At 44.6% G+C, this 25,463-nt stretch overlaps 1 protein-coding gene across 2 annotated transcripts in view; it reads left to right on the top strand.

Annotated features, from left to right (window-relative positions):
* Positions 1-5,729: 5,729 nt before the first annotated feature.
* Ston1 (stonin 1) overlaps positions 5,730-25,463 on the top strand; it is an 84,168-nt gene continuing 64,434 nt past the window's right edge. Inside the window, exons 1-3 of one of the 2 annotated variants that reach the window (XM_032908700.1) lie at positions 5,730-7,696; positions 11,184-11,386; positions 12,254-12,929. In XM_032908700.1, coding sequence (XP_032764591.1) covers positions 5,779-7,696; positions 11,184-11,386; positions 12,254-12,328 — 2,196 coding nt within the window. In that variant the 5' untranslated portion in view covers positions 5,730-5,778 and the 3' untranslated portion in view covers positions 12,329-12,929. Of the gene's footprint in view, positions 7,697-11,183; positions 11,387-12,253; positions 12,930-25,463 lie in introns of those variants that run through there. The other variant, XM_032908702.1, reaches the window with a different exon arrangement.

The following is a 25,463-nucleotide window of genomic DNA, read 5'->3' as shown; positions in this document are numbered from 1 at the left end:
ACATTGTGGCCGGAGCCTTATGTATGGCTATTCAGGAAACTTCTCATGCAAGGCTGTTTTTCCAGGAACCATTGTATAGCTAGGGGTGAAAGTTCCAGGTTCTCCCCAGGCCCCTTCTTCTGGGTAGCTAGGCCCCTATTTCTCCTTTTAGTGTTTATCCTAATTCTACAATTTCAGGCTGCATATAGGAATGTCAGTATGCACAACACAGGTTGTTTGATAAGCCATAAGCCAAGACCCTTCTGAATGATAAACTTCACATATTTTGGGGGACGGGGTGGGGAGCAGATGTGTTATAAACTTACTGGATTTTTAGCTTTCCCCTACATTTTCCACTCCACTAACAAAGGCACTACCCAGTAATCATTCCAATGGGGACTTGGTGATTTGATTAAAAAGCTTTGAACTGCCAGGTGGTGCGGTGGTGCACACCTTTAATCCCAGCACTCAGGAGGCAGAGGCAGGAGGATCTCTGAGTTTGAAGCCTGCCTGGTCTACAGAGTGAGTTCTAGGACAGCCAGGGCTACACAGAGAAGCCCTATCTTGAAACAAAAACAAACAAACAAACAAACAAACAAACAAAGCTTTGAGTCAAATACTCCCAGCCTTCCTGTCTATTCTTCTCATACAGAAGTGTGTGTATGCGTGTGTGTGTGTGTGTGTGTGTGTGTGTGGGGGTGGTCGCTGTGGGAAGGCACATGAAGTCTATCCTTTGTAATACAGTTTTAACTGAATAGAGCAGAATAGCTATGCCATTGCTCGGTCTGCCCACCGTCCTGTACAATCCTCTTTATTTTTGTGACTCCGTGGCAACGCCTTTTGTTTCTAATTTTCTTTTCCCCATTGTTCATTAAATTAGCTGTAAGGACTTCTACGTTTTCAATAGAACTGTGTGCACTGCCTGAGCCCCAGATCTCCCCAGTGCTTTCAACCTTCACAACTGAAATGCTCTACCCTCTGAACAATGGCTCACCATTGGTCCCTTTCCCAGGGGTCTGACACCCACTGCTTCACTTTCTGCTCTCCGAAGCTGACTTCGAATACCTCGTGTAAGGGTAAGGCCATGGCGTAGATGTCTCCGGCTGGCTTATGTCACCTTATATTCGTAATCAAGGTCTAACTGTGCTGTGGCTGGGGTGAAATATTCCCTTGTATACATAGACCGCATTTTCTTCAGTCTCAGAGGCCTGTAGTGTTTTCCTTTTTTAAATAATTAATTCAGTTTTTAAGGGTCCTTGTCTAACTCTGTGATTGGAGTGAAAGTGGCCTCATAAATCAAGTTTAGAAGCAATCCCTTTTCTCCAATTTCTGAAAGACTTTGTAAAGGATTTACATTACTTCTTTGGTCTGTGGCAGGGAAGCCATTTTGTGTTGCTGCCATATTGTCTCCCGCCCGCATCTGAATAATGACACAGAGACAATTGTTTTTATTATAGCTCTGAACTTATAGCTTAAGCTCATTCCCAACTAGCTCATATGTCTTAATTAACCCATTTATTCTAAGTTCTGCCACGTGGCTGGTTAGTTACCTGTCACTAAGTCCCTGTAACTTTTCTTCCTCCTCATCTGGCTGTGAATCTCCCACGCCTCTCTCCTTTCTCCATCATCCCTTTCTCTCTTCCAGGATGTCCTGCCTTCACCCAGCTATTGGCTACCATACTTTAATTAAAGCCAGTCAGAGGGAGGACAGAGACACGCCTCACGCAGTGTGCCCCAGCAGTCCTGGACTTCTCCTTGTTGGAAGTTTTTCATGATGAAACCCATCTGTCTTCCTAGTTACAGGTTCTTTCTTTTAGATTTATTTGTTTATGTGTTTGCGTGTTTTACCTGCATGTAGGTACCTATGGAGGTCAGAGAGGTTGTTGGATCCCTGGGATTGGAGTGAGGATGGTTGTGAGCCACCATCCTGGGAACTGGGAACTGAGCTCAGTCCCGTGCAGTAGCAGTTCCTGCTGAGCTAACCCTCCAGCCCAGATTCCCTCCTGTTTTAATAGCTCGATTGTGTGGCGGGTTGATATTCCTAGGAGTCTAGCCAGTTCCCTTCCCTACCCCCTTGGCTGGTCTCACAGTCTCTTACAATCCTTATGACGACTTCCACTGCATCCTCCATTCTTTTTCAATTGTCATGAGTTTCCAAGAGCACTGAGTCTCCCTATTGTCTTCTTTCTGCATCTCAGTCCCCACCCCTCTTAAGGTTTATTTTTAGGGGAGTACACGGTAGCCCTCTGCAGACACCAGAAGAGGGCGTTGAATCATGTCTCAGGTTGTCACGAGCCACCACGTGGGTGCTGGGAACTGAACCCAGGACCTCTGGAAGAGCAGTCAGAGCTCTTAACCACTGAGCCATCCCTCCAGCCCCACTAACCTTCCTTTAGCTCGCCTGTCGACTAGCTTCAAGAATCCTAGAGCTGTGTAATTTCTTGGGAGCTTACCCTTATGTTTTAATGTCGGCATTTTGGCTGGAGACTTTCATTGTGAATTTTAGAAATCTGTGAGATTTTTTTTTGTTTTGTTTTTTGTTCTTTTTTTTTGTTGTTTTTGTTTGTTTGGATTTCTGAGACAGGGTTTCTCTCTGTAGCCCTGGCTCTCCTGGACTTGCTTTACAGACCAGGCTGCCCTGGAACTTCTGCCTGCCTCTGCCTCCCAGAGTGCTGGGATTAAAGGCTGGCACCTCTACCCCATCTGTGTTTTTGTCTCGCAGTCTTGTCTAACCCACCCTCCTGCTCTTTGTGAAACTGTGATGGTTCGGTGGTGTCTTCTCCTGGGATTAGGTTGCTTGTCTGTCAGTTCCCATTGGTGGAAAACAAAAGCAGAGTTTCCCTTTTACTATTGATTTCTAGGGACCCTTCTTCCCCGTAGTGACAAGGCTTGAAATGTGGTCTAACGTGATGTGCTCTGTCAAGCCTTTCATGTGTACTTGAGAAGGTGCGCCCACTCCTGTCTGTGCTGGAACGCTGTGTGTGTCTGGCCGCTCCATTTGGTGGAAGAGATTGTTCAAGATTTCTTTGTAAAAATAAACAGTCTACCTGGGTGCTACCTCGATTATGAAATCCGGGACACTGAATCTCCCAGTGTCCAGTTCTTCCTTCATGTTTGTCAACCTTTGCTCCCTTGGTCTTGGGGTTCTAATGCTGGGTTCCACCCACTTACAATTACTGTATCTTCCTTGTGCATTGACCCCTTTATTGTGATGCAATGCGCCTTTTGTATTTTGTGACTTGTTTATTATTTGTTTTTTAAAAAAGATCTTGTTTATTTTTACTTTCTGTGAATGCGTATGAATGCTGTGCCTACATGCATGCACGTGCACACCCTGCATCATGAATGTGAGTGTTATGCCTACTTGTATAAACACATACACACAAGTTTGAGTGCTGTGCCTACTTGTATGCCTGTGCACACAGTGTATCATGAGTGTGAGTGTTGAGTCCACTTGCACGCCTGTGCACACAATGCATCCTGGCATCTGTGGAAGACAGGAAAGTGCAGTAGTTGGGTACCACAGAAGTGGAGTTACAGATGCTTCAGAGCCACCAAATGGGTGCTGGGAACCAAACCCAGGTCTACGGCCCCTTATGGTTTTTGTTTTTTGAGACAGAGGCTTCCCTGTAGCTCAGGCCAGCCTGAACTCACTGTGTAGCCCAGGCTGGCCTTGAATTAATTAAGTCAGGTGCAACATGGCTGTGAACGCAACTGTGTGACAGTTTCAGCCACGGGAGCGCCGTCAACCTGAACCATGCATCTCTGGCTTCCCCGTACAGATGGCGTCGCTCTTTCTTGTATGCGTGTCAGCTTCGCCCCTGTCTATACCACATTTGTCCTCAAATATATTTGGTAAAACTTTCCAAGTAAGGGACTGAGGGCAACACTAGAGAAGGAAATGGCCCTGATGTCTATGGAACAAACTGCTCTGGCCCTGGCTATTCAGGCAGCCGACCCAGGCGTATCAGGACAAGGGGCTCTGGATGTGGAGGCTGGCCGCCTTAAGCGTTCTCTGGGAAATTTTAGTCAACTTGTGATGATTAAGTTCTACCAGGAACTGGTTCATATATCTGAACCAGGAAATGATTTTTGAGAAACCTGAAGCTTTCCTAGTCAGAAGCATGGAAGACCCTAAGGAAAAGGAACATTGAGCCTGCATCACTAAGGACAGGGATGTCCATGGAAGATACAAGGGACAAGACAGAGGGAGAGACAGCTGGGCCTACTGCATTAGTGAGCAACGGTGAGGGCCCCCACGAGGGGAGATCTCTAGTAGTAGAAGCTTGATCCAGGAATATTACTGGGGAAATTGGAAGATACATGTGTAATAAAAGGACGGATAAAAGACTGGACCCTGTAAGGGGGCTGTTGGGTTAGTGAACTGAGCTTCCTGGAAAGATGGGAACTTCCTGACTTGACCCCCTGGCATCGTTGCCTGCCGAAGGAGACTAGGGTACAAGTTCTAAGAGATAGAATTTGGGTTTGTGAGGGAGCCCTGGGGAAGCTGCAAGAGGGTTTAACATAGTATAAGGGTAAGAGTTTGAAAAGTACTGTAGAAATAGATATTTGGATGAGCTTAATAAAGAGATTGTGCAAATCTAGACAAGTTATAAATATTAACATTACTGTGACCTGTCTAACACCCTTCTGTTTTTATGCTAATGCTGTAACTGCAAGTTTATGCCCGGATGACCTGTGATTTGTTTTTTCTGAGAGTTAGAGTTAGCAGACACTGAACTGTGGCATTGTGGCTTTCTGGTGGCATAGTGACATGGGATTATCAAGAAAAATTATGGGTTTGAGGAAAATAATGAAAAGGCTTTTGATTATGTATTATTGTATAACAGGGAAGTGTGTAACCAATAAAAGTCTGCGGTAAGCTGTGTGTGTGTGTGGGGGGGGGGAGGTAGAGGGGCTTCGAGCTGACTCCAAATGCAGCTTTTGCTCGTCAACGAGTCACCTGTCAGTTTGCACCTGCTTCCTTGCCCGAGACTCTGATTTCATGCAGATCCAATCCTCCCACTCTTGAGAACCCAAAACAACTGAGGCTGGTCCTTGGCAAATTAGGTTCCTCTCACCTTAGCTTCCCACATGTGGGATTACAGGCGTGAGCCCCCATGCCTGGCTTTGTGATTTTTTTGACTTGAAGTTTATTTTATCTGGTGGAGTATGGCTCCTGTGTGAGTTCTGTCACAGTAATAAAATGCCAGAGACAATGAACTTAAAGGAAGGGCCTGTGTTGGTTCACAATTTAAAGGTTTTAGTCTTTGGCCTTTGGGTACATCGTACGGGGAGTGTGGGAAGAAGGAACCATCCTCCCCGTGGAGAGGGAAAAGGAGAGGAAGGTGTGACCCCCACAGTCTCCTTTCAGGGGTACACCTCCATCCACTCAACTTTCTTCCACTCGGTTCTCCCTCCTTAAGTCGTAGCTGTGTCAGGGACTGAGGACAGTGTCCCAGTGCATGTGTCCCAGGGGACAGCTCAGAGCACGCTCTGACCTCTGTCCTCCCCACTCTGCTCTGGGTCTGTCTTTTATCCTTCATTGTCAGCTGATGTGTCCTTATCTAAAGCAAACCTGTTGGGGGGACACATAGGGTCTTGTTGTTTTTGTTCATCTATGCCAAGTATGGCCACTTGCACAAAGTAAAAGTGTGCACTTTCCACACCCAGGTTTTTCTCCAAATGAAGGAGCTCTTGTATCTTCATTTTCAGCATTTATTACATTTGACTTTGTCTTTCTCCTTTATAGAGACAATGTCCCTGACTCTTTGACCAGACCACAAGCCCATATTGAAGATGTGTTCTACAAACCCAGGCAGCTGGGTCACCTTCGACGATGACTCTACTTTTCAGTCTTCTCCGAAGAAAAAGGATTTGTCTCTGGAGATTCAAGGTGTTTGCAGACCAAATGGACTGAAGCTGGACCTTCCTGGCCTCAGGGACCTTCCCAGTACCCCCTCCTCCACCGGCAGCACCCCTTTGTCCTCTCCCATGGTGGACTTTTACTTCAGTCCAGGGCCTCCCAGCAACTCGCCTCTTTCTACACCCACCAAAGACTTCCCGGGGTTCCCTGGCATCCCTAAAGCCGGGACACATGTGCTTTATCCTATTCCAGAGTGTTCTTCAAGCAGTCCCCCCACAACAGCGGGAGGAGCGGGTCCCCCGTTATCGATTACTAAGCCAACCTGCTCACCCCATGTATCGTTACCCAGTGGCCACTCGCACACCCAGCTGACTCCCACAGCAGGTCTTACAGAAGACGCCAGCCCTCGGGGGGTCCAAAGCGAGGCTCGACAGTTCGAGTATTTTCAGGATGACTGTGCTTTTTCCAACCCATTTTGGAAAGATGAAGGTGGCAACTCTCAGTTTCCCTTTGACTCCCTGGCAGGCAGAAAGCTGTTCTCACCAAGGGACAAGGAGGTACCTGTCGATCAAAAAAGTCTAAACCAGTGCTCATTGAACTACATCTGTGAGAAGCTCGAACACTTGCAGTCAGCGGAGACCCAAGGCCCTCTTGGAAACTTGTCTATGCAGAGCTCGTACGCTGGAGACACAGTCTCTTTTGTCCCACACACCCTCTTCCGGAGTCAGCCCAAAGCTGGATGGTCCTTCATGTTGAGGATTCCTGAGAAGAAGAACATGATGTCTTCCCGGCAGTGGGGACCCATTTTCCTAAAGGTTCTTCCCGGCGGGATCCTGCAGATGTACTATGAGAAGGGGCTGGAAAAACCATTCAAAGAGTTCCAGCTCAATCCGCATTGCAGACTCTCGGAACCCAAACTGGAGCACTTCAGCATGGCAGGGAAGATCCACACTGTGAAGGTAGAGCACGTGTCTTACTCCGAGAAAAGGAAATACCATTCCAAAATGGAGGCGGCTCACGAGCCCGAGGTGGAGCAGATGCTGAAGCTAGGGTCCACGGAACACCGTGACTTCCTTGAATTTCTGACTACTGTGGAAGAGGAGCTAATAAAGCTGCCGGCTACGGCAAAACCGAAGAACAAAGTCTATGAGGAGCAAGAGATTCACCTGGACATTCTGGACAGCTTCTGGGGCAAAGTGACCAAGGAAGAGGGCAAGCTGGTCGAGAGCGCTGTGATAACTCAGGTCTGCTGCCTCTGCTTTCTAAACGGGCCAGCGGAATGTTTCTTAGCCTTAAATGACCTCGAGCTCCAGAAACGAGATGAACGCTATTTTGAGAAAGAACCAGAAAAAAGGGGGATTGATATTCTTAACTACCATTTCCATACGTGCGTGAATGCTGAAGAATTTGAACGGTCCAGAATCATTAAGTTCGTACCTCCAGATGCTTGCCGGTTCGAGCTGATGCGTTTCAGAACCTCGAGTGAAGGGGATGAGCTTCCCTTCTCGGTGAAGTCCATAGTGACTGTCCAGGGGGCCTATGTGGAGCTGCAGGCCTTTGTCAACATGACCCCAGCAGCTCAGAGGTCACCCCATGCGGGTTCCCTGAGGAGCTGTAACAATATCATGATTCATTTTCCCGTCCCAGCCCAGTGGATCAAGGCCCTCTGGACCAGGAATCTTCAGAGGCAGAAGTCCCTGAAAGCCAAAATGAACCGTCGGGCATGCCTGGGGAGTTTACAGGAGCCTGAATCGGAATCTGTCATTCAGGTCACTGTGGGGTCAGCAAAATATGAGAGCGCCTACCGGGCTGTGGTGTGGAAGATAGATCGACTCCCGGACAAAAACACAAGTAAATATCCAGCCTCTGGGGTAACTTTCATAGCAAACTGCTCAGTCTTTTTACCTACATCCTAAGCAAGCAGAAACAGACAGTGCTCCCTCCCACAGCCAGGCTGGAGGGAGGACGGCCAAATAGCTGGTTTATTCATTTTCTCTAGCTTTTATGTCTATCAAATGAGTTCAAGGTCTCTTGCTTCTTTCATTCTGAAAGAAATGCCATCCTAGTTTAAAGATTGCCTGTGGTGGCACCAAGGCAATGTTTATAGGAATTTAAAGAGGGGGAGGGAGGGAGGGAGGGAGGGAGTTTTCTGGCGGTAATGCAGATTAGTGGAATAAAGGAGTGTCTGCTCTCGTGACATTCTTGCCAATCCGATCAGTTCACATCATAAATTCTTGGACAACCGCATGCTGTAGACTGGCTCGCTTTCACAGGAAATGTACAGTCATTATACTTCCACTCTACACAGACACCGTGGCTGACCCTTTGGTCCCAGCGACTGTCTCAGCACCGATGGAAAAGTCGGTCAGGTTATCTGTCACTCAGCCCGCTGGGGCGGTCTCTGGGTCCACGAGGTTCCAATATGTATAGCCAGCTGCTTCCTTTCCTTTCCTTTCCCTTTTCCCGTTTCTCTTTTCCCTTCCTTCCTTCCTTTTTAAATTTTTATTTACTTTTTAATTGGGAAAATGAGAGCCAGGATTCCGATTCCTGTCTACCATGGGAGATTAAAAAGGAACCAGTAGATTTCAAAACTGATCTATGAGAACATGGGACTAAGACTTCCCAACTCTCTTCCCTGGCACAAAGACAGTGGAGGCAGTGGATGGCCACAGGGAGGGAACGGGGATTTGGAAAGGTGATTGCAGGCGAGTGGACACTTTCGCTCCCCCAGGTTCATTCCTTTTTTTTTTTTTTTTAAGATTTATTTACTATATTTATGCACACTAGCTGTCCTCAGACACACCAGAAGAGGGCATCAGATTCCATTACAGACGGTTGTGAGCCACCATCTGGTTGCTGGGATTTGAACTCAGGACCTCTGGAAGAGAGCAGTCAGTTCTCTTAACCACTCAGCCATCTCTCCAACACCCCTTCCCCAACCCCCCCCCACCCCCGTTCATTCTGTTCATTCCTGTTTCGCTCTTTGTTACCAGCTTCTTGGGTCTTTCTCCTGCGATTTGGTCCTCCTCCAACATCCATTTTCTTCAGCTCTTAAGTAGCTGAGTTTCAGATGAGGACTATCTTGGGTCAGGAGAGAATGGCTATCAACCGGACCTGGAAGACTGTGGTTCCCAGTCTTAAGCTGAGAAGTTACTCTGAAAGAATAATTATTAAGGCCTGACACTGCCCTCTCGTGGTTGGTACAGAGATAGCAGGCTTTTCTCTATCACGTCTAAGTTTGACAAGAATGTTTTAGGCATAGTACCTGTTCTCTCCATCTCAAATCCCGAATAAGAGTTTGCAAACACCGCAGATGGCCAGAGGCCTGGAGAAAGACACTGGAAACCTTGAGAGAAAAGTACTTTTACCACCAGCTTTTTAGTAAAGTCCTGTCTATCATTTAAAACGTACCAGGAGTTCCACTCAGACGCATTCCCCATCCCACTTCTTTGGGGAACTTCCTCAAGACATTTTTTTCTGTACAATGTATACATCAAATCAAATAATCCTCAGTGTCATTTTCAAGTCTCAGTCTGTAGAATGCACAGTTCCCTGCTGGGCAGAGTATAGCAAATTGAATATACAAGCTTTAAAATCACTTAGCAAAGTAGTAAGTTCATTCTGTCCATACCACTGTCTCTGCTCCTTAGTTATCCTCACGACACCAGGCAAGACTCTCATTGGAGAAACTGAGGCCCAGAGAGTTGGGTATCACACAGCTCTTAAGTAGCAGTCAGGTCTGGAGTTTGTGCTCTAAATCTCTCTTCAGTAATGGAAAGGAGAGGCCACTGGCTGAGTGTAAGTGAACTACTGTCTCCTGGCTGCTGCCAGAAGTCTAGACAGGATGAGGGACTGTGGGAATCGCACTCATTTCTGCTTCTCTGGTCTCTCTGTGTGCCGGGGCGGGGCGGGGCTGGGCTGGGCTGGGCTGGGCGGGGCTGGGCTGGGCGGGGCGGGGCTGCGTGTGCGTACATTCCTGCAGTCTCGCCTGCCCTGATGTGGACAGTTTATGGCTGACCAGAGCCCATTGTTGTCCTACTGTCTGTGTTAGTGGTGTGGAGCATCCGCTGGTTACTGATGGACAATCTCTCCAGGCCTTTTACAGCGTTAGAATTCGATCAGTGTTTCTACAAGTAACAGGTTACAAGAATGAAAGGCAATTTATCCTTCAAAATAAACTTAGGCAAAGTCTTTTAAAAATCACGTTTCTGTGCCTAAAGCTCTGCTCTGATGAAAATGTTCTTTCTTAAGCCGATTCAGTAGCACAGGGATTTAACCTGGCTTTTGAAATGACTTTTAAAGTTATATTTATTTAAACTGTATATGAGTAGACGCTATGAACAATGTCAGAGGACCATGGGACACTTGTGAAGTTACTAGAGGGGCACATACTTTACTGTTTTGGTTGTTTGTTTCACGATAAGGGCTCAGGCTGGCCTCAAACTCACAGTGTCATCTAGGAGGACCTTACATCCCCAATCCTCCTTTCCCTACCCCTTAATTTGCTGGGAATACAGGTGTGTCCAAAATATTGATCCATTAAAACTCTCTGCCTCTGTCTCCATCTCCGTCTCTGTCTCTGTGTCTGTCTGTCTGTCTCTCTCTTACACACACACACACACACACACACACACACACACACTGTAATTTCCACATAAACTTTCTGAGTCTACCCAATACCCCTGGGTTTTGCACAGAGCCTGGCTGAGCAGAGGGTGGACCACCGTCCACACTATCCACACAGTCCACTTCACTGACTATGAAGTGTTAGACTGAAATACTGAAGGCCAGTGTGCCTGTCTCCTCTACACTGTAATCTGTTCCAGTTGTCGCATTTCAGGAGCATGAGAGGGAATTTCAGTAGTGAAAAAAGTACATCCCACCAAAACCAAGAAGTATTAGATTCCATCATAAGAAAAAGAGCCTAGCTTACAAGACAGGCTTTTGGAACCCCATGGCCTAATGTGAACTTTATCTTTGCATTATCTAAACACAAACACTGGTTTAATCAACGACTGGGGGATTACGGGGTTCATTCAGGAAAAGTTTTCTGGGGGCTGAAGCACACTGTGACCAAATCTGTTTCATATAAATACTGTTCTTATCTTTGGCCAGAGAACCTCTGTAGTATTTCTGACTAGAGCCGTTTGTATGAGCTGATCTGTGTGAGCACACAGGGATAATAGTTTTTTGAGAGCTACTTACTGCTTTCAGCGTGGCTGGATTCCTCCCAGCCTTGTTGATGTTTGCTAACGGGATTCTTCCCAGAGTGGGAAGCATTTGTAGACTATGCCTTGGTCTGTGAAGCATTCTGACTCTCTGGTTTGCCTTCTTCTAGGTCCCGATCAGCCCCATTGTCTGTCATACAAACTAGAACTTGGGTCAGACCAGGAGGTTCCCTCAGATTGGGATCCATTTGCTACCGTCCAGTTTTCCATGTCTGAAGCCTGTGCCTCCAGGACAGAAGTGAGGTCTCTGGGAGTGGAGAGTGACGCCCAGCCTCAGAAGCATGTGTGTCAGCGAGCTTGCTACAACATCCAGGTACCCCAAGTGCCTTGGTTCAAGTCAGGGTTTCTAGGTCTGGGGTGAGGCTTGGCCTAGCTATAAATACTTGGTTTGCCCTTTAAGAATCAGTCAGTCAGTCAGTCAGTCAGTCAGTCAGTCAGTCAGTCAGTCAGTCAGTCTGTCACTCTGTCAGTCTGTCAGTCAGTCAGTCAGCCTATCAGTCAGTCAGTCAGTCAGTCAGTCAGTCAGTCACTCTGTCACTCTGTCAGTCAGCCTGTCAGTCAGTCAGTCAGCCTGTCTGTCTGTCTCTTCTCCCTTTCTCTTCTCTCTCTGATGATACTTGACAAGGGACAAGCTCCAAGCTCAGCCAGGGGAACTTACAGGTCACAGTTGACTTCTGTTGAGAAATCTGTATGTGGGAACCCACTTAGTTCTTTCCTTACTGGTAAAGTTAGTGAGGGCAGCTGCTACACTGTGCCGTCCTGTCTGCCCTGCAGGCCATACCTCCCCAAGCAGGGAACTGTACTTTAGAAGAGATTGGTCTTGCCCATGTCCTGTCTGCTCTCGGGTCAGCCCCTTAAGGACCACTGAATGTCCCTTGGAGCTCAATCTGTAGAACTGTTCCCATGTCAGCTTCTCAGAGCATGGCAGATTTAAAACAGACATGTGATGAGAGCCGTGATTTTGGAGAGCTTCAGATCTGATTCTAGAAGGAAGGATCTGGGGTTTGGTTCCACAAAACAAAGCAGGGTACCTCACTATGGAGTGGGTGTGGAGCAGTGGATTGGCCGTGTCTGTGTCCACAGGGTGAGCTGGTCAGGGCCTCTCCTCAGGATACACGGTATGGAGAGCTGTCTGTGCCATGCCTGCTAACATCGCCAATGCTTTGTTTTCTCTTACCAGGTTGAAATAGAAAAGAAGTGGATTCAAGTAGATGGAGAGGACCCAGATAAAGCTGGTGGCTGTGTGACTCAGTAAACGATGGCGCCCCTTGGGTCAAATGCAGAACCGACACACAGGGCAGGAAGTTCTGCTGCTGTATGGTAGGACTGAGTAGCAGTTTTAGGCCAGAGATCCAGTGGCGAGTTCCAAAGCAGGCCATGTGCATGTGACCCTTCTGATGGCCTGGATTGTGTCCGGGACTCGTACCAGATACATCTTGTTGAAACCTGGAGGCGCTGCTGTCTGACATGAGACCTGCTGGACAGTTTGGCTGAAGGGTACTTGGGTTTGGATGACTCAGTGACTTTGTTTTCATAACCTGAGTTAGAGGATTCCCTGTCTCTACTTGCTCTCTGTGTGGAACTGTTCGAGAAGAGGAGAAGAGTTAGCTATGACCTTGTTGGAGGAAGTGTGTCACTGGGGCTAGGCTTTGAGGTCGAAAAACCCAAGCGAGGCCCAGTGTCTCTGTCTCTGTCTCTGTTTCTGTCTGTCTATCTTTCTGTCTCTTTGTCTCTATCTCTCTGTCTTTGTTTCTCTGTCTGTCTGTCTCTTTCTCTCTGTGTGTGTGTGTCTGTCTGTCTCTCTGCTGCCGCCTTCTTCTCCTCCTCCTTCTCTTTCTCCTTCTCCTCCTTCTTCTCCTTCCTCCTCCTCCCCTCCCCCTCCTCCTCCTCTCCTCCCCCTCCTCCTCCTCCCCCCCCCTCTTCCTTTCTTCTTCTTCTCTGCTCTCAGCTATTGCTCCAGCATCATGAATGCTGTGAAGCCCTCCCCATACCCCTACCATGATAATGTACTAACCCTCTGAAAGCCAGTAAGCAGCACTCCTCTGCCTCAGCTCCTGCCTCTAGGTTCCTGCCCTGTCCTGACATCCTTCGATGATGGACTGTGATGTGGCAGTGTAATCCTTTCCTTCCCAGCTTGTTTGTGTCATGGTGTTTCATCACAGCAATAGCGTCCCTTCCTGGGACCGTGAACTGAGAGTACTTTTGTTAGAAGACGTGCAAAGTGAAAGGAAATGTGTAATTCTAGTTGAACTGCAGAGTCAGAGAAATGGCTTGCCAGTCCAGTGTCTGGTGAAGCACCTACCACAGGAGCAGCTATAACTCCACCTGGCATCACCAGGAAAGTCAGAATCCTACACTTTATGAACTTGATATCTTGAGGGTTTGATAAAGAGTCCTTCATGTTGTCACTGTGTATTCAATTCACGCTGAGCCTAGGCTGTGACACCAGGCCTTCTTCCCCATGTACTAGGTCTGTTCTGAGTCAAAAACCACAGCTGTTCCAAACCACATTTGCTTGTTGGCCTAAAGAATTTATTCCATGAGTTTATATTTCATTACCCACATTTTCGTCTATTCAAACAGATTAAAACAAACATCCATGATGGTTTGTACCAATCAGACTTTATCGCTCTCATTCTTCTACTGTAAAGGCACAGAGAACAAAAGGCAATGATGAAATGGGTTACATGGCTCTATTTTAACTGTGTGAGATGTCACTCATAATAGTTGCTTGAAGCTCATTGTTGATGTATAGCAGACATATGTACGTCAGTGTGTATTTGATTAAAAGAAACAAAAACCCCACCATCATTCCTTATCGTCTGGAGCGGGCACACTTTAGTCTGCTTAGGACAAACACGGAGACTGTCAAGAAGCTATGCTAGGAAATCCCAGGGAAGTTACCTGGGTTAATAACACCTTCTCTTAGGTGTTTTATGGCCTTCTGCCTCTAAAGAACTTCATGGTGGATGCAGATGAACTTAATGAATATTCATATTGCAAGAGAAATCCAGCAGAGGGTCTGGTACAAGACATTATTCTTCCTGCCCCAAAGGTTGGCTAATATGTGTGGGTCACACTGCTGGGGTCTTTAATAAGTCACAATCAGCCAGACTTCAGGACTCTCTCAAGCTTCAGTATTAAGGCTGGGGGAACAGCAGACTGGCCCAAGCCCAAACTGAGTTTCTGGAGCAACGTTGATGGCATTAACAGCGTGGTACAACTGCACACTTGTTAATTTGCACATCTATCAGGACCTCTAATATGCATTACTTAGTGTCAAGTCAACATTAGGGATGAGAGGCTTTTAAATACTGTCCTTCTGACCTTAGAAACCGCAGGAAGTCAAATGTGACTTCTAAGCCCCTGCATGAAAACTTACTGGAACAGTGTAAGAAGTAAAATCTCTCCCCAGAAGCCAGCAGTGATCTTCAAAATCCCCTCTTTTAAATGAGCTGGAGAGGGAATTCAAGAAGAAACACTACTTTTAAACATTTTAATTTACTCGTGTGACCACTTTGAATACCACCAGTTTTTAACCTGTCTTTCTGCCTTCACTGCCCTGGTCACGTTGTCTGGGCAGCACAGGACCACATTAACTGTGCTAATAAGAGCAAGTTACATGATCAGTTATGTAGGACTGAGCATCAGAACACTTTCCATATCTGTGGGAGTGGCTATTTATCAATTACAAACGATACGAAAGTCACACTCTCCAGTTCCCTTTTAAGTCTGGTCTGCAGTTGCCTTTCATGCAGGAACTATATTTATGATCTAGCCTATTTCCTACAACTTCAGTTAGACAGTTTTCCTTAACAATGACTATTACCATGTTTCCTTAACAATAGCTGTTACAATGTTTTACTCAGACTATGACTTCCTGACCTATTGTTACAAACACAGAACAGACTGACCTTGATAATCATGTAACAAAGTATTTTGTAGATTACATATTGATTTGTACAAAATTAAAGATGTATTTCAAATGGTTCTTGCTGTGCTGTGGACTTACATCTTCTTCTGCAAGGCCTGGAGCCTTTTTTTTTTCAGGTGTGAAATCAATTTCAATAACCTGAAAGGATTGACTCAGTCAGGTGTATGGACATGACTTCACTATTAAGGAGTCTCTGGACATGGCCTCTCAGCAGAGCCTAGAAACGAATACCAACGGACTCTACTTGATTGTAATGCAATAGATAATTAAGAAGAAAAGATTTATTTTATTATTTATTTATGTGTGTGTGTCCATATGAGTGCAGTGCCTGTAGAGGCCAGAAGGTGTGTTGGATTCCCTGGAGCTGAGGTTTCAGACAGGTATGAGCTGCTGGGTGTGGGTACTTGGGAACTGAACCCAGGAACTCTGAAAGAACAGTGTGAATTCTTCACTTTTGGTCATTTCTCTAATTCTAAGAATGATATTGTTAAAGGAGATATAATCATGACACATAAGGGTATGGAATTAATCTGAATGCCTCCTTCCTAAAGACTAGGCTTCATAGTACTAGAAGGTACCCTGCAGTCTTCCAAAGGAGCGGGGGAGTCAACAGTTCTACCTAACTGCGATGCCTAAGACTACATTAAGGACCACCATGACACATGAACCCTATGGGTTCAGTAGTGATATGCTGCCTTACCTGTAACCAAAAGCTCTCTAATTCGACTTAAAACCTGCTCAACGAGAGGGAAACCATGCCCAGTATTGGAAACCGAGCTAAATCCTCTGTGCTGTTGAAGTCATGGATATCGGAGAAGAATCTATAACCAAATCATCATAATTCAGTAAATAGTTTAACAAGCATTTGTCTTAGTCAGTGGTCTATTGCTGTGAAAAGACGCCATGACCGCAGCGACTCTTATGGTTTCAGCGTTTTAGTCCATTATCAGTGGCACACAGACAGACATGGTACTGAAGAGGCAGCTGAGAGATCTACATCTGTATCCCAAGGCAGCAGGAAGGACAGAGCCTCTGAACCTGGCTTAGGCTTCTGAGACCTCAAAGTACATCACCAGTGACACATTTTTCCCCAATAAGGCCACATCCACTCCAACAAGACCACACCCCTTAATCCTTTCAAATAGTGCCACTCTGTAAGTATTCATATCTATGAGCATGTGGAGGCCATTTGTATTCAAACCACCACAGTCTTTATATCCACAGATAATTGTAGTCTAAACCCCTTATCAAGGAAGCTTCTCTCCATAACAGATGGAGAGAGACCACTGTAGAAAACCACAGCCAATCAGAATGCAGAGTTATTGAGTTCAGTCCCAAAGGGAACAACTACAAAACATGCCTGCAACCAAGGCTCAGGGAACATTGCAGAAGGAGGGGCCAGAAAGATTGTAAGAGTGACGAAAGCAGGGAGTTTGCTGTAAAATTATGTTTCCCAGTAACATTGAAGCTACACCCATAAAGTCTTACCAACATGGCTGCCCAAACACGAGCTGAAGAAAGATGACAGCCATAGACATGGCAAAGTGGGCAGAGCAAAGCCCACCAGGGCTCAGCCCTGCACACAGAACTGCAGGCAACTGAATAAAGCTGCATTAGGAGCACACATACTATTGGCTATCGAATACCGGCTGATCAGCCCTAAAACCGCACATGTAGCAACATTATGCTGATGGAGGTTGTATTTAGTGATATGAATTTATATGCATATATATGGAATAACAATGAAAAAAGAAGCCATGAATTGGAAAGAGCTCAAGAAGGAATATATGGGAGGGCTTGGAGGGAGCAAAGAGAAGGGAGGAATGTTCTAATTATACTATTCGCTCAAAAAGAAAACAAAAATAGTGATGATATAATTATGACACAGGATTATGAAATGAGCATATGAATATGAATAAAATATGAATTCCATTTAACTCATTAACTACCGAGGGGACTAGTAAAATGTGTTACAAATGGGTTCAAGAAGCATCGGAGGGCAGAGACACACATAGGAAGTAAGAGCTTCTGAAATAAAGTCACAAGCAGATCCTAGGTCAGCGGTTCTTAACCCAAGGTCATGACCACTTTGGGAGTCAAGTGATCCTTTCACAGGGGTTGCCTATAAGATATTTACATTACAATTCATAACAGTAGCAAATTACAATTATGACGTAGCAACAAAATAATTTTATAGTTGGGGATGACCACAACATGAGGAGCCATTATGAAGGGTTGCAGCTTTAGGAAAGCTGTGCTAGATGCTCTGAGCCTCTGTTTACAATGGTCAATAATTCCTCCTATTCTAATACAATTAATTTGCCTTTCATATCCGTTTTCTTCAACTTACAGAACAATAAACAATTCTAAGATAAAGTGTGCTGCTAAGTCCTTTGTTTTTCCACCTTAACATAAGCCATCTGGGAAGAGAAAATCTCCAGAACTGCCTCCAGAGGATTGGGCTGCAGGCAAGTCTTGATTAATGACTGACATGGGAAAGCATAGACCCCTGCGGGTGGTGCCACTCCTGGGGAAGTGACCTTGGATTGTATAAAGCAGTGAAGCTGAACAAGCCACAGATAGCAAACCAGTAGGCATCGCTCACCCCTCCACGGCTCTGTATTGGCTCCTGCCTCGACTTCCTTGGATGATTGACTGTGATTGGGACAAATAAAGCAAATACATCCCTTTCTTCTCAAGTTGACTTTGGTCTTTGTCACAGCAACAGACACCAAACTAAGACCTGAGGAAAAGTGTTGACGGCTTCAGTGCATGAGCTCCAAAGTCCTTTCGTCATGTTACTTTTTCCCAGAATTAAAAATTACATTTTATTTATGTATTTTTCCTGTCTCCGTCTCTCTATCCTTGTCTCTGTCAGTCTCTGTCTCCCTATCTCGCTGTCCCTGTTTCTGTCTGTCTCTGTCTCTGTGTCCCTGTTTCTGTCTCTCTATCTCTCTGTTCCTGTTTCTGTCTTTCTCTGTCTGTGTCTTTGTGTCTCTGTCTCTGTCTGTCTGTCTGTCTGTCTATGTGTGTGTCCCAGGGATTAAACTCAGGTTGTCAGTCATGAGGGCAGGTGCTGTTACCTGTTTGGCCATCTCTCCAGCCCTACAGGACAAACTTTGGCCACAGGATGGAATCATGCACTGTTGTAATAAATAACCGATGTGTAGTAAAAATGTCCTCTCCACCCCTCATCTTAGAAGAAGGTGGGTATTTGATGAATTCAGTTTTTATTTCGCTGTTAAGGCTGATCTCTCAAAGCAGCATATGAAGGATGGTGAGATGGTTCAGTGAGTAAACAAATAAATGTGAAAAATCCCAAACAAAACAGAATTGCACAGCCCTTTGTGGGCGTCAGGCTGTGAGCATTGTCTTAGACCCTCACAATCACAGAGCTTCCCTGGGGTTGTTGAGGAGCGAAGGATGGAGTGGGAGGGGCTGAACTGTCCTCATTTATTCTGTCAATCAATCCTTCCACGCCCCTTCCCCACTCTGTCAATCAATCCTTCCACGCCCCTCCCCCACTCTGTCAATTCTACACCCTCCCCTTTCCCTGGACATGGCCACTCCTTCCCAAGGCCCCTTCCAATTAGCCTTAACCCAGGGCTCTTGTGTGGGGTCACGTGTATTTGCTCAGGTGTTGGCATTTATCAGTGTGTCACTGATGGTGAGCATGCCATGAATTCAACCTGATTACCTGAATATTTCCCTCGGCTACATGAAATGACTTTTTTTCTTGTTATAAATAAATTAGTAAATCCCTGCTTTAACTGGCATTGAAATATGAATTTATCTATAATTAGTTTTTAGAATACTGGGGTTGAACCCAGGATTTTACACACACTTTGTAGCACTCCGTCTCAAATTTCTCATTCATAACCCATATTAATTTAAAAGAGGGTAGTTGCTGGTTATGAAGCAAATAGTCTAGTTCCAGAATAAAATCTGCTAGTTATAGTGTGCCTTTAAAATCATTGTTGCCCATAATTTGCAGGATTAAAGCTGAATTGAATGAAATGAAATGCCCCCTTTCACTTTGAGGTTTGCAATTTACCCTTCAGGCATCGGCACCAGCGTGGCCTTGCAGACCTCAAGAGGAAATGTCGCTTTTTAAGTACCACGACGTGTGTTGACAGGTCCTAAAAACCCGTCTTTGTTCTAGACACAATAGCTAGGAAACCAGAAAATGGATCTGTAGAATAGACTTGAACAGCAGATGGCGCTCTCAGGCAAGCCACTGCTACCCAGAGTCGGAAGCAGCGTGTTGGTGCTTGATTTTGATTAATAAAAGATCTTGAGGATACTTTATAAGCATTTCAAAGCATTGTGAGTCCAGTGGAGCATAATTAAAATTAATGCAGTAGACAGTCTCTTTAAAGTATTTCTAATGCCATGTCTAAAAATGCTGTTGAATACAATTTTACACATCCAAAAGATTTAAATACAACGCTTATCTCTACGCCTTTCTAACTATTAAAGGGACAGGAAAATGTGTCCCTTTTCTTCATTTTCAAACAAATGCCTTACAATCATTTACATGTTAAATCCTTCTACTTAAAAAATACTTGTAAAATAATCCATCAATTCTTTTTCTTGTGTCTTGGGGTCGGAGCAAGCAAATGTATGCTTGCCAAATACTCCATGCTACCGTGACCCAGGGGCGAGCCTTTGTTCTTAGTCCTTAGAAAGCTTTCTCTCACGCACAGGAACCTTTCTGGGTGGATTTAACCATTCCTTCACGAAGTACATTTGAATGTTTTCTTTCTAAAACTCTTCACATCCTAAATAAGCCTGTAAGTGTAGTCCAGCCATTCCTAGATGTCCTCCACACCGTGAGGCCAAAGGGGACACTTTGCCACTTTGAGTGGCCTCACAGTATGTCATTGCAATTAGGCATCTTGCTGGTCATTGAACGTCTTGTCCGGCTTACCATCTTGTGTCTGCAGTTTCTCAGTATTGGGAATAAACCAATGAAAAAACGGCGAACTCATATAAAGGGTATATAACCCTGGAGGAGGCAGACAGCCAACAGATAGCAATCTGTGACTATTGTTACGCAGAAAAACAAAACAGGCTAAGGTAACAGAGAGGTTGCCATGACGTCCGGAAGAGACGAGAGGAATGGAGCTCTCCAGATTCTGCAGGGTAGAGGGAGTCCAGCAGAGGGCGCTGGGGGAGCGCAGATACTAGAACGGGTGCCTGTCACGGCAAGTGGTGCAGATTCTAGGGTGACTAGGACACCCCAGCTGCTGAAGGGTTGAGGAGCAGATCAGAGAGGTCGCGAGTGGGTTGTGATGCAGATATGCTAAGGCTTTCTGGGGAGTCGACAGAACTTCAGGTGCTGTTTGATGATCTTTGTGTTAGGAGGACCTGTGCAAAGGCTGCGGTATAGAGATCTTACAGAGAAAACAGTTTAGAGGATATTGAAATAACCCAGACTCTTTAATTTGCTCAAGTGGCTACAACAATACATCTCAGACTGAGTAGCTGATAAAGAAGAGAAGTTCGTTTCTCATTGTTCAGGAGGTTGAGACGTCTAAGGTCAAGGTGCCAGCATTGTGAGTCTGGTAAGGTCCTTTCCACGCCCACAGTGCTTCCATACGTGGTGGAGGGGAAAAAGCTCCCCCCCCCCATCAAGTGTCTTTAAAGAGACACCAGGGACACTAATCCTATTCCTAGAGACAGAGGCCTGTGGTCTTATGACCTGTGGATATTCCTGCCTTTTAATCCCACTAGCTTTGAAGATGGATATCAGTGTATGAATTTCAGGACAATGGGAACGTTTGACTCAGTTCGAGGACTGGAGTGATGTGACTAGGAGTGGTGACCAGAGACAGAAGATGCTTAGATGCAGAACATATCTGAACTATAGAAAGAACAGTGTTTGTTGATGTGTTGGATGTGGGATAGGAAGGATTGAAGAGAAACAAAGATGATTTCTACATTTCTTTTGGCCTGAAAAACTAAAGAGTGGAGCTGTCTTTTATGGTGATTTGGGAGAAAAGGTTTGCTAGAGTAGGTATCCAAGTAGACAGTGGGGAAAGGGGAGAAACTGCTGCCAAGTAGATCCACGTGTTTGTGGTTCGGGGTGTCCTGGCTCAGAGGGCTGGGAATTAGACGGGATGTAACCTAGGTAGCACAGCTGTGTCGTGAGAGCTATGGTTCCTGGCTGTTAAGACCCACCCTGTATGACTCCACATCCTTGAGACTGGTTCTCCCCACCACATCAGAAATTAAGACACTGTGTCTTGAGGACCACACATGCCCACCAAAGAGCATCCTGACAAGCATGGAGGAAAACTTGCAAGGACATTTTGATTCTGGGAACTGCACAGTAGAGGGATGTGACAATGATGGTACCCACAAGGAGGAACTTAACATCACAGGAAGGAAAGCACTGGCCATAAAAAGCCTCTTAAAAACCCACAGTGAAGAACCTAATGGATCTACCTTTCTTTCCTTCTTTCTTTCTTTTCTTTTCTCTCTCTCTCTCTCTCTCTCTTTCTTTCTTTCTCTTTCTTTCTTTCTTTCTTTCTTCCTTTCTTCCTTTCTTTCTTTCTTTCTTTCTTTCTTTCTTTCTTTCTTTCTTTCTTTCTTTCTTTCTTTCTTTCTTTCTTTCTTTCTTTCCAGACATATACTCAGAGACAATTTATTTTAAAGCAATATTTTTAAAATCTAACAGATTTTGAAAACTTTTTTTCTTATTGCTTATTTTTTTAATTGGATATTTTCTTTATTTACATTTTTTTTTTTTTTTTTTTTTTTTTTTTTTTTTTTTTTTTTTTTTTTGAGCTGGGGACCGAACCCAGGGCCTTGCGCTTCCTAGGCAAGCGCTCTACCACTGAGCTAAATCCCCAACCCTTATTTACATTTCAAATGTTATTCCCTTTCCCAATTTCCTGTCCATAAGCCCCTTATCCCCTCCCTCTCCCCCATAAGGATGTTCCCCCCATACCTCCCTTAACACTCCCCTCCCATGACATTCCCCTGCACTGGGGGAGGGGTCCAACCTTGCTCATGGATTAGCAGGATTTTTTCCTTTGATGAATATGAAGTGTCCTTCCTTATCTTTTTTTGATGATTTTTGGTTGAAAGTTGATTTTATTTGGTATTAGAATGGGTACTCCAGCTTGTTTCTTCAGACCATTTTCTTGGAAAAACTCCAGTGTTTCATTCTGAGGTAGTATCTGTCTCTGTCTCTGAGGTGTGTTTCCTGTATGCAGCGAAATGCTGGGTCCTCTTTATGTATCCAGTCTGTTAGTCTATGACTTTTTATTGGGAATTGAGTCCATTGATGTTAAGAGATATCAAGGAATAGTGATTGTTGTTTCTTGTTATTTTTGTTGTTGGAGGTCGAAGAATTATGTTTGTGTGTCTCTCTTCTTTTGGTTTTGTTGCAAGGAGATTACTTTTGTGCTTTTTCTAGGGTGTAGTTTCTTTCCTTGTGTTGGAGTTTTCCATCTATTATCTTTGTAGGGCTGGATTTGTAGAAAGATATTGTGTAAATTTGGTTTGGTCATGGAATGTCTTGGTTTCTCCATCTGTGTTAATTGATAGTTTTGCTGGATACAGTAGCCTGGCATTTGTCTTCTCTTAGGGTCTGCATGATATTTGCCCAAGATCTTCTGGCTTTTCATAGTCTCTGGTGAGAAGTGTGGTCTAATTCCCATAGGTCTGCCTTCATATGTTACTTCACCTTTTCCCTTTATTGCTTTTAATATTCTTTCTTTGGTTGGTGTTTTTACTATTATGTGATGGGAGAAATTTCTTTTCTGGTCCAATCTATTTGGAGTTCTGTAGGCTTCTTGTGTGTTTATGGGCATCTTTTTCTTTAGGTTAGGGACATTTTCTTCTATAGTTTTGTTGAAGATATTTACTGGCCCTTTAAGTTGGGAATCTTCACTCCCTTCTATACCTATTTTCCTTAGGATTGATCTTCTCACTGTGTCCTGGATTCCCTGGATGTTTTCAGTTAGGACCTTTTTGTGTTTTACATTATCTTTGCAGGTTGTGTCGATGTTTACTATGGTATCTTCTGACCCTGAGATTCTCTCTTCTATCTCTTGTATTCTGTTGATGATACTTGCATCTATGACTCCTGATCTCTTCTCTAGGTTTTATATTTCCAATGTTGTCTCCCTTTGTGCTTTCTTTATTGTTTCTATTTCCATTTTTAAATCTTGGATGGTTTTGTTCAATTCTTTTACCTGCTTGGTTGTGTTTTCCTGTAATTCTTTAAGGGATTTTTGTGTTTTCTCTTTAAGGGTGTATACTTTTTTACCTGTGTCATTCTGTATTTCTTTAAGGGAATTATTTATGTCCTTCTTAAAGTCCTGTATCATTATCATGAGATGTGATTTTAAATCCAAATCTGACTTTTCTGATGTGTTCGGACATATAGTATTTGCTTTGGTGGGAGAACTGGGCTCTGATGGTGCCAAGTAGTCTTGGTTTCTGTTGCTTAGGTTCCTGTGCTTGCCTCTTGCCATCAGGTTGTCTCTAGTGTTAGCTTTTTTTGCTGTGTCTGACAGTGGCTTGACCCTCCTGTAGGCCTGTGTGTGAGCACTCCTGTAGACCTGTTTTCTTTCAGCTGGATCTGGGAGCAAAGAGCTGCTCCTGGCTTTGCGTGACCTGAAGCCTCCAGTCATGTTGCTTGGCACAGAAGAGTTGGTCTTACCTCTGCTCTCAGGTGTGTAGGTTCTCCTGGCCACTGGCTTTCTGCTCTCAGCACAGGCAGAAACCTGAAGGGTCCTGCCCCTGACTGCTCCTAGGACACAGAGAGCAAGAGGCAGGTTCCTCTTGGGTCAGGAATGTGAGCAGAATTGGCAGTTTCCCCTGAGGTCTCAGGAGTTTCAGCACTTCTGGGCATCCAGCTCTCTCCCCCATGGGATTTGGGTGCAGCGACTTCCTTGCTTTTAACTAACTGATGCGTAGTGTGTGCTCACAGGTGTCAGCATGTGTATGTTAGAATGTGATGTAAAGTTCAGAGGACAACTTTCCCATGGTGATCTTCAGCTATTTGCCCTGTTTTAGGCAGAGTGCCTTGTTTGCCACAGCATACACCAACCTAGCTGGTCTTCATCTAGACCAGTGGTTCCCAACCTTCCTAATGCCATGACCCTTTGATGTAGTCCCTCAGGTTGTAGTGAACCCCAACCATGAATTATTTTCATTGCTATATCATCACTGTAATTTTGCTATTATGAATCATAATGTAAATATCTGATATGCAAGATATCTGATATGTGGCTCTTTGAAAGGCTTGTTCAATATCAAAGGGGTCAGGACTCACAGGTTGAGAATCACTCGACCATAGCTTCTCCTGTAAATGGTTGCACTAGGCTTGCATGTGTTTGCATTGCTACCTTTATTTTTTTTTTAACCTGGGTTCTGAGGATGTAAACTTATGTAACCAGGCTCACATAGCAAGTACTTTCGTCTACTGCCCCTGACTAATTATTATTGTATTTTATCTACTGCCATAACGTGTGCTAAAACGTTCTTTTCTCATTTGTTTCCAGTCTAAGTAGGAGAAGTTTTGGGTCATCTTTCAGCCCACGTCACCCACACCATGCACTGCTTGCAATTTAGGTTCTGTGGCTGTGCCAGTTCCCATTTCTTCAGAACTTGATTGGCTGCTCATGATGATGTTACAGTCATTACAATTTCAGCGTCATGATTGGCTGTTCATGATGATGTCATTACAATTTCAACATCATGATTGGCTGCTCATGATGATGTTACAGTCATTACAATTTCCGAGTCATGATTGGCTGTTCATGATGATGTTACAGTCATTACAATTTCAGCGTCAGTTTAGTCATTGCTTCAATCACTTCCCTTTTTGTTTTTATTTTTTTTCTTGATTGATCGTGGCTGAGTCCACATCATGTTGTGTTATAAGCTTTAAATTTTATTATTAAATTCAAGTAATGATGAAGTAGTTGGGGGATTTCAGCCTGCAGAATACATACAATTTCTTGATAAATATAAAAAGTACAACACTTAATTCACAGTCTTTTCTTTTTTAAAAAATATTTATTTATTTATTTATTTATTTATTTATTTATTTATGTAATATATGTGTGAGTATGCCATCGCTGTCTTTAGACACACCAGATCCCATTGGACACACACACATTGGATCCCATTACAGATGGTTGTGAGCCACCATGTGATTGCTGGGAATTGAATACAGGACCTTTGGAAGAACAGTCAGTGCCCTTAACTGCTGAGTCATCTCTCCAGGTCCTACTTTTCCTGTTTTAATAGACTAGTTTTCTTTCACACATATAAATTTCATACATACAAACAATATGCCCTGATTATAGCTGCACTTGTGTATCCCTTCCCATGTCTCCCAATTGCCTCCTACATATCTTCTTACCCCCTTCACCACCCTTGCCTCTTTTTAACCCACTGAATACAGTTAGTGCTTGCTACCCATTGGATTGTT

The sequence above is a fragment of the Rattus rattus genome, chromosome 7 (assembly GCF_011064425.1).
Source record: "Rattus rattus isolate New Zealand chromosome 7, Rrattus_CSIRO_v1, whole genome shotgun sequence".
In the NCBI taxonomy this organism is placed as follows: domain Eukaryota; kingdom Metazoa; phylum Chordata; class Mammalia; order Rodentia; family Muridae; genus Rattus; species Rattus rattus.
The sequence above is the reverse complement of the archived record's forward strand: the minus strand, read 5'-3'. Positions and strand labels throughout refer to the sequence as shown.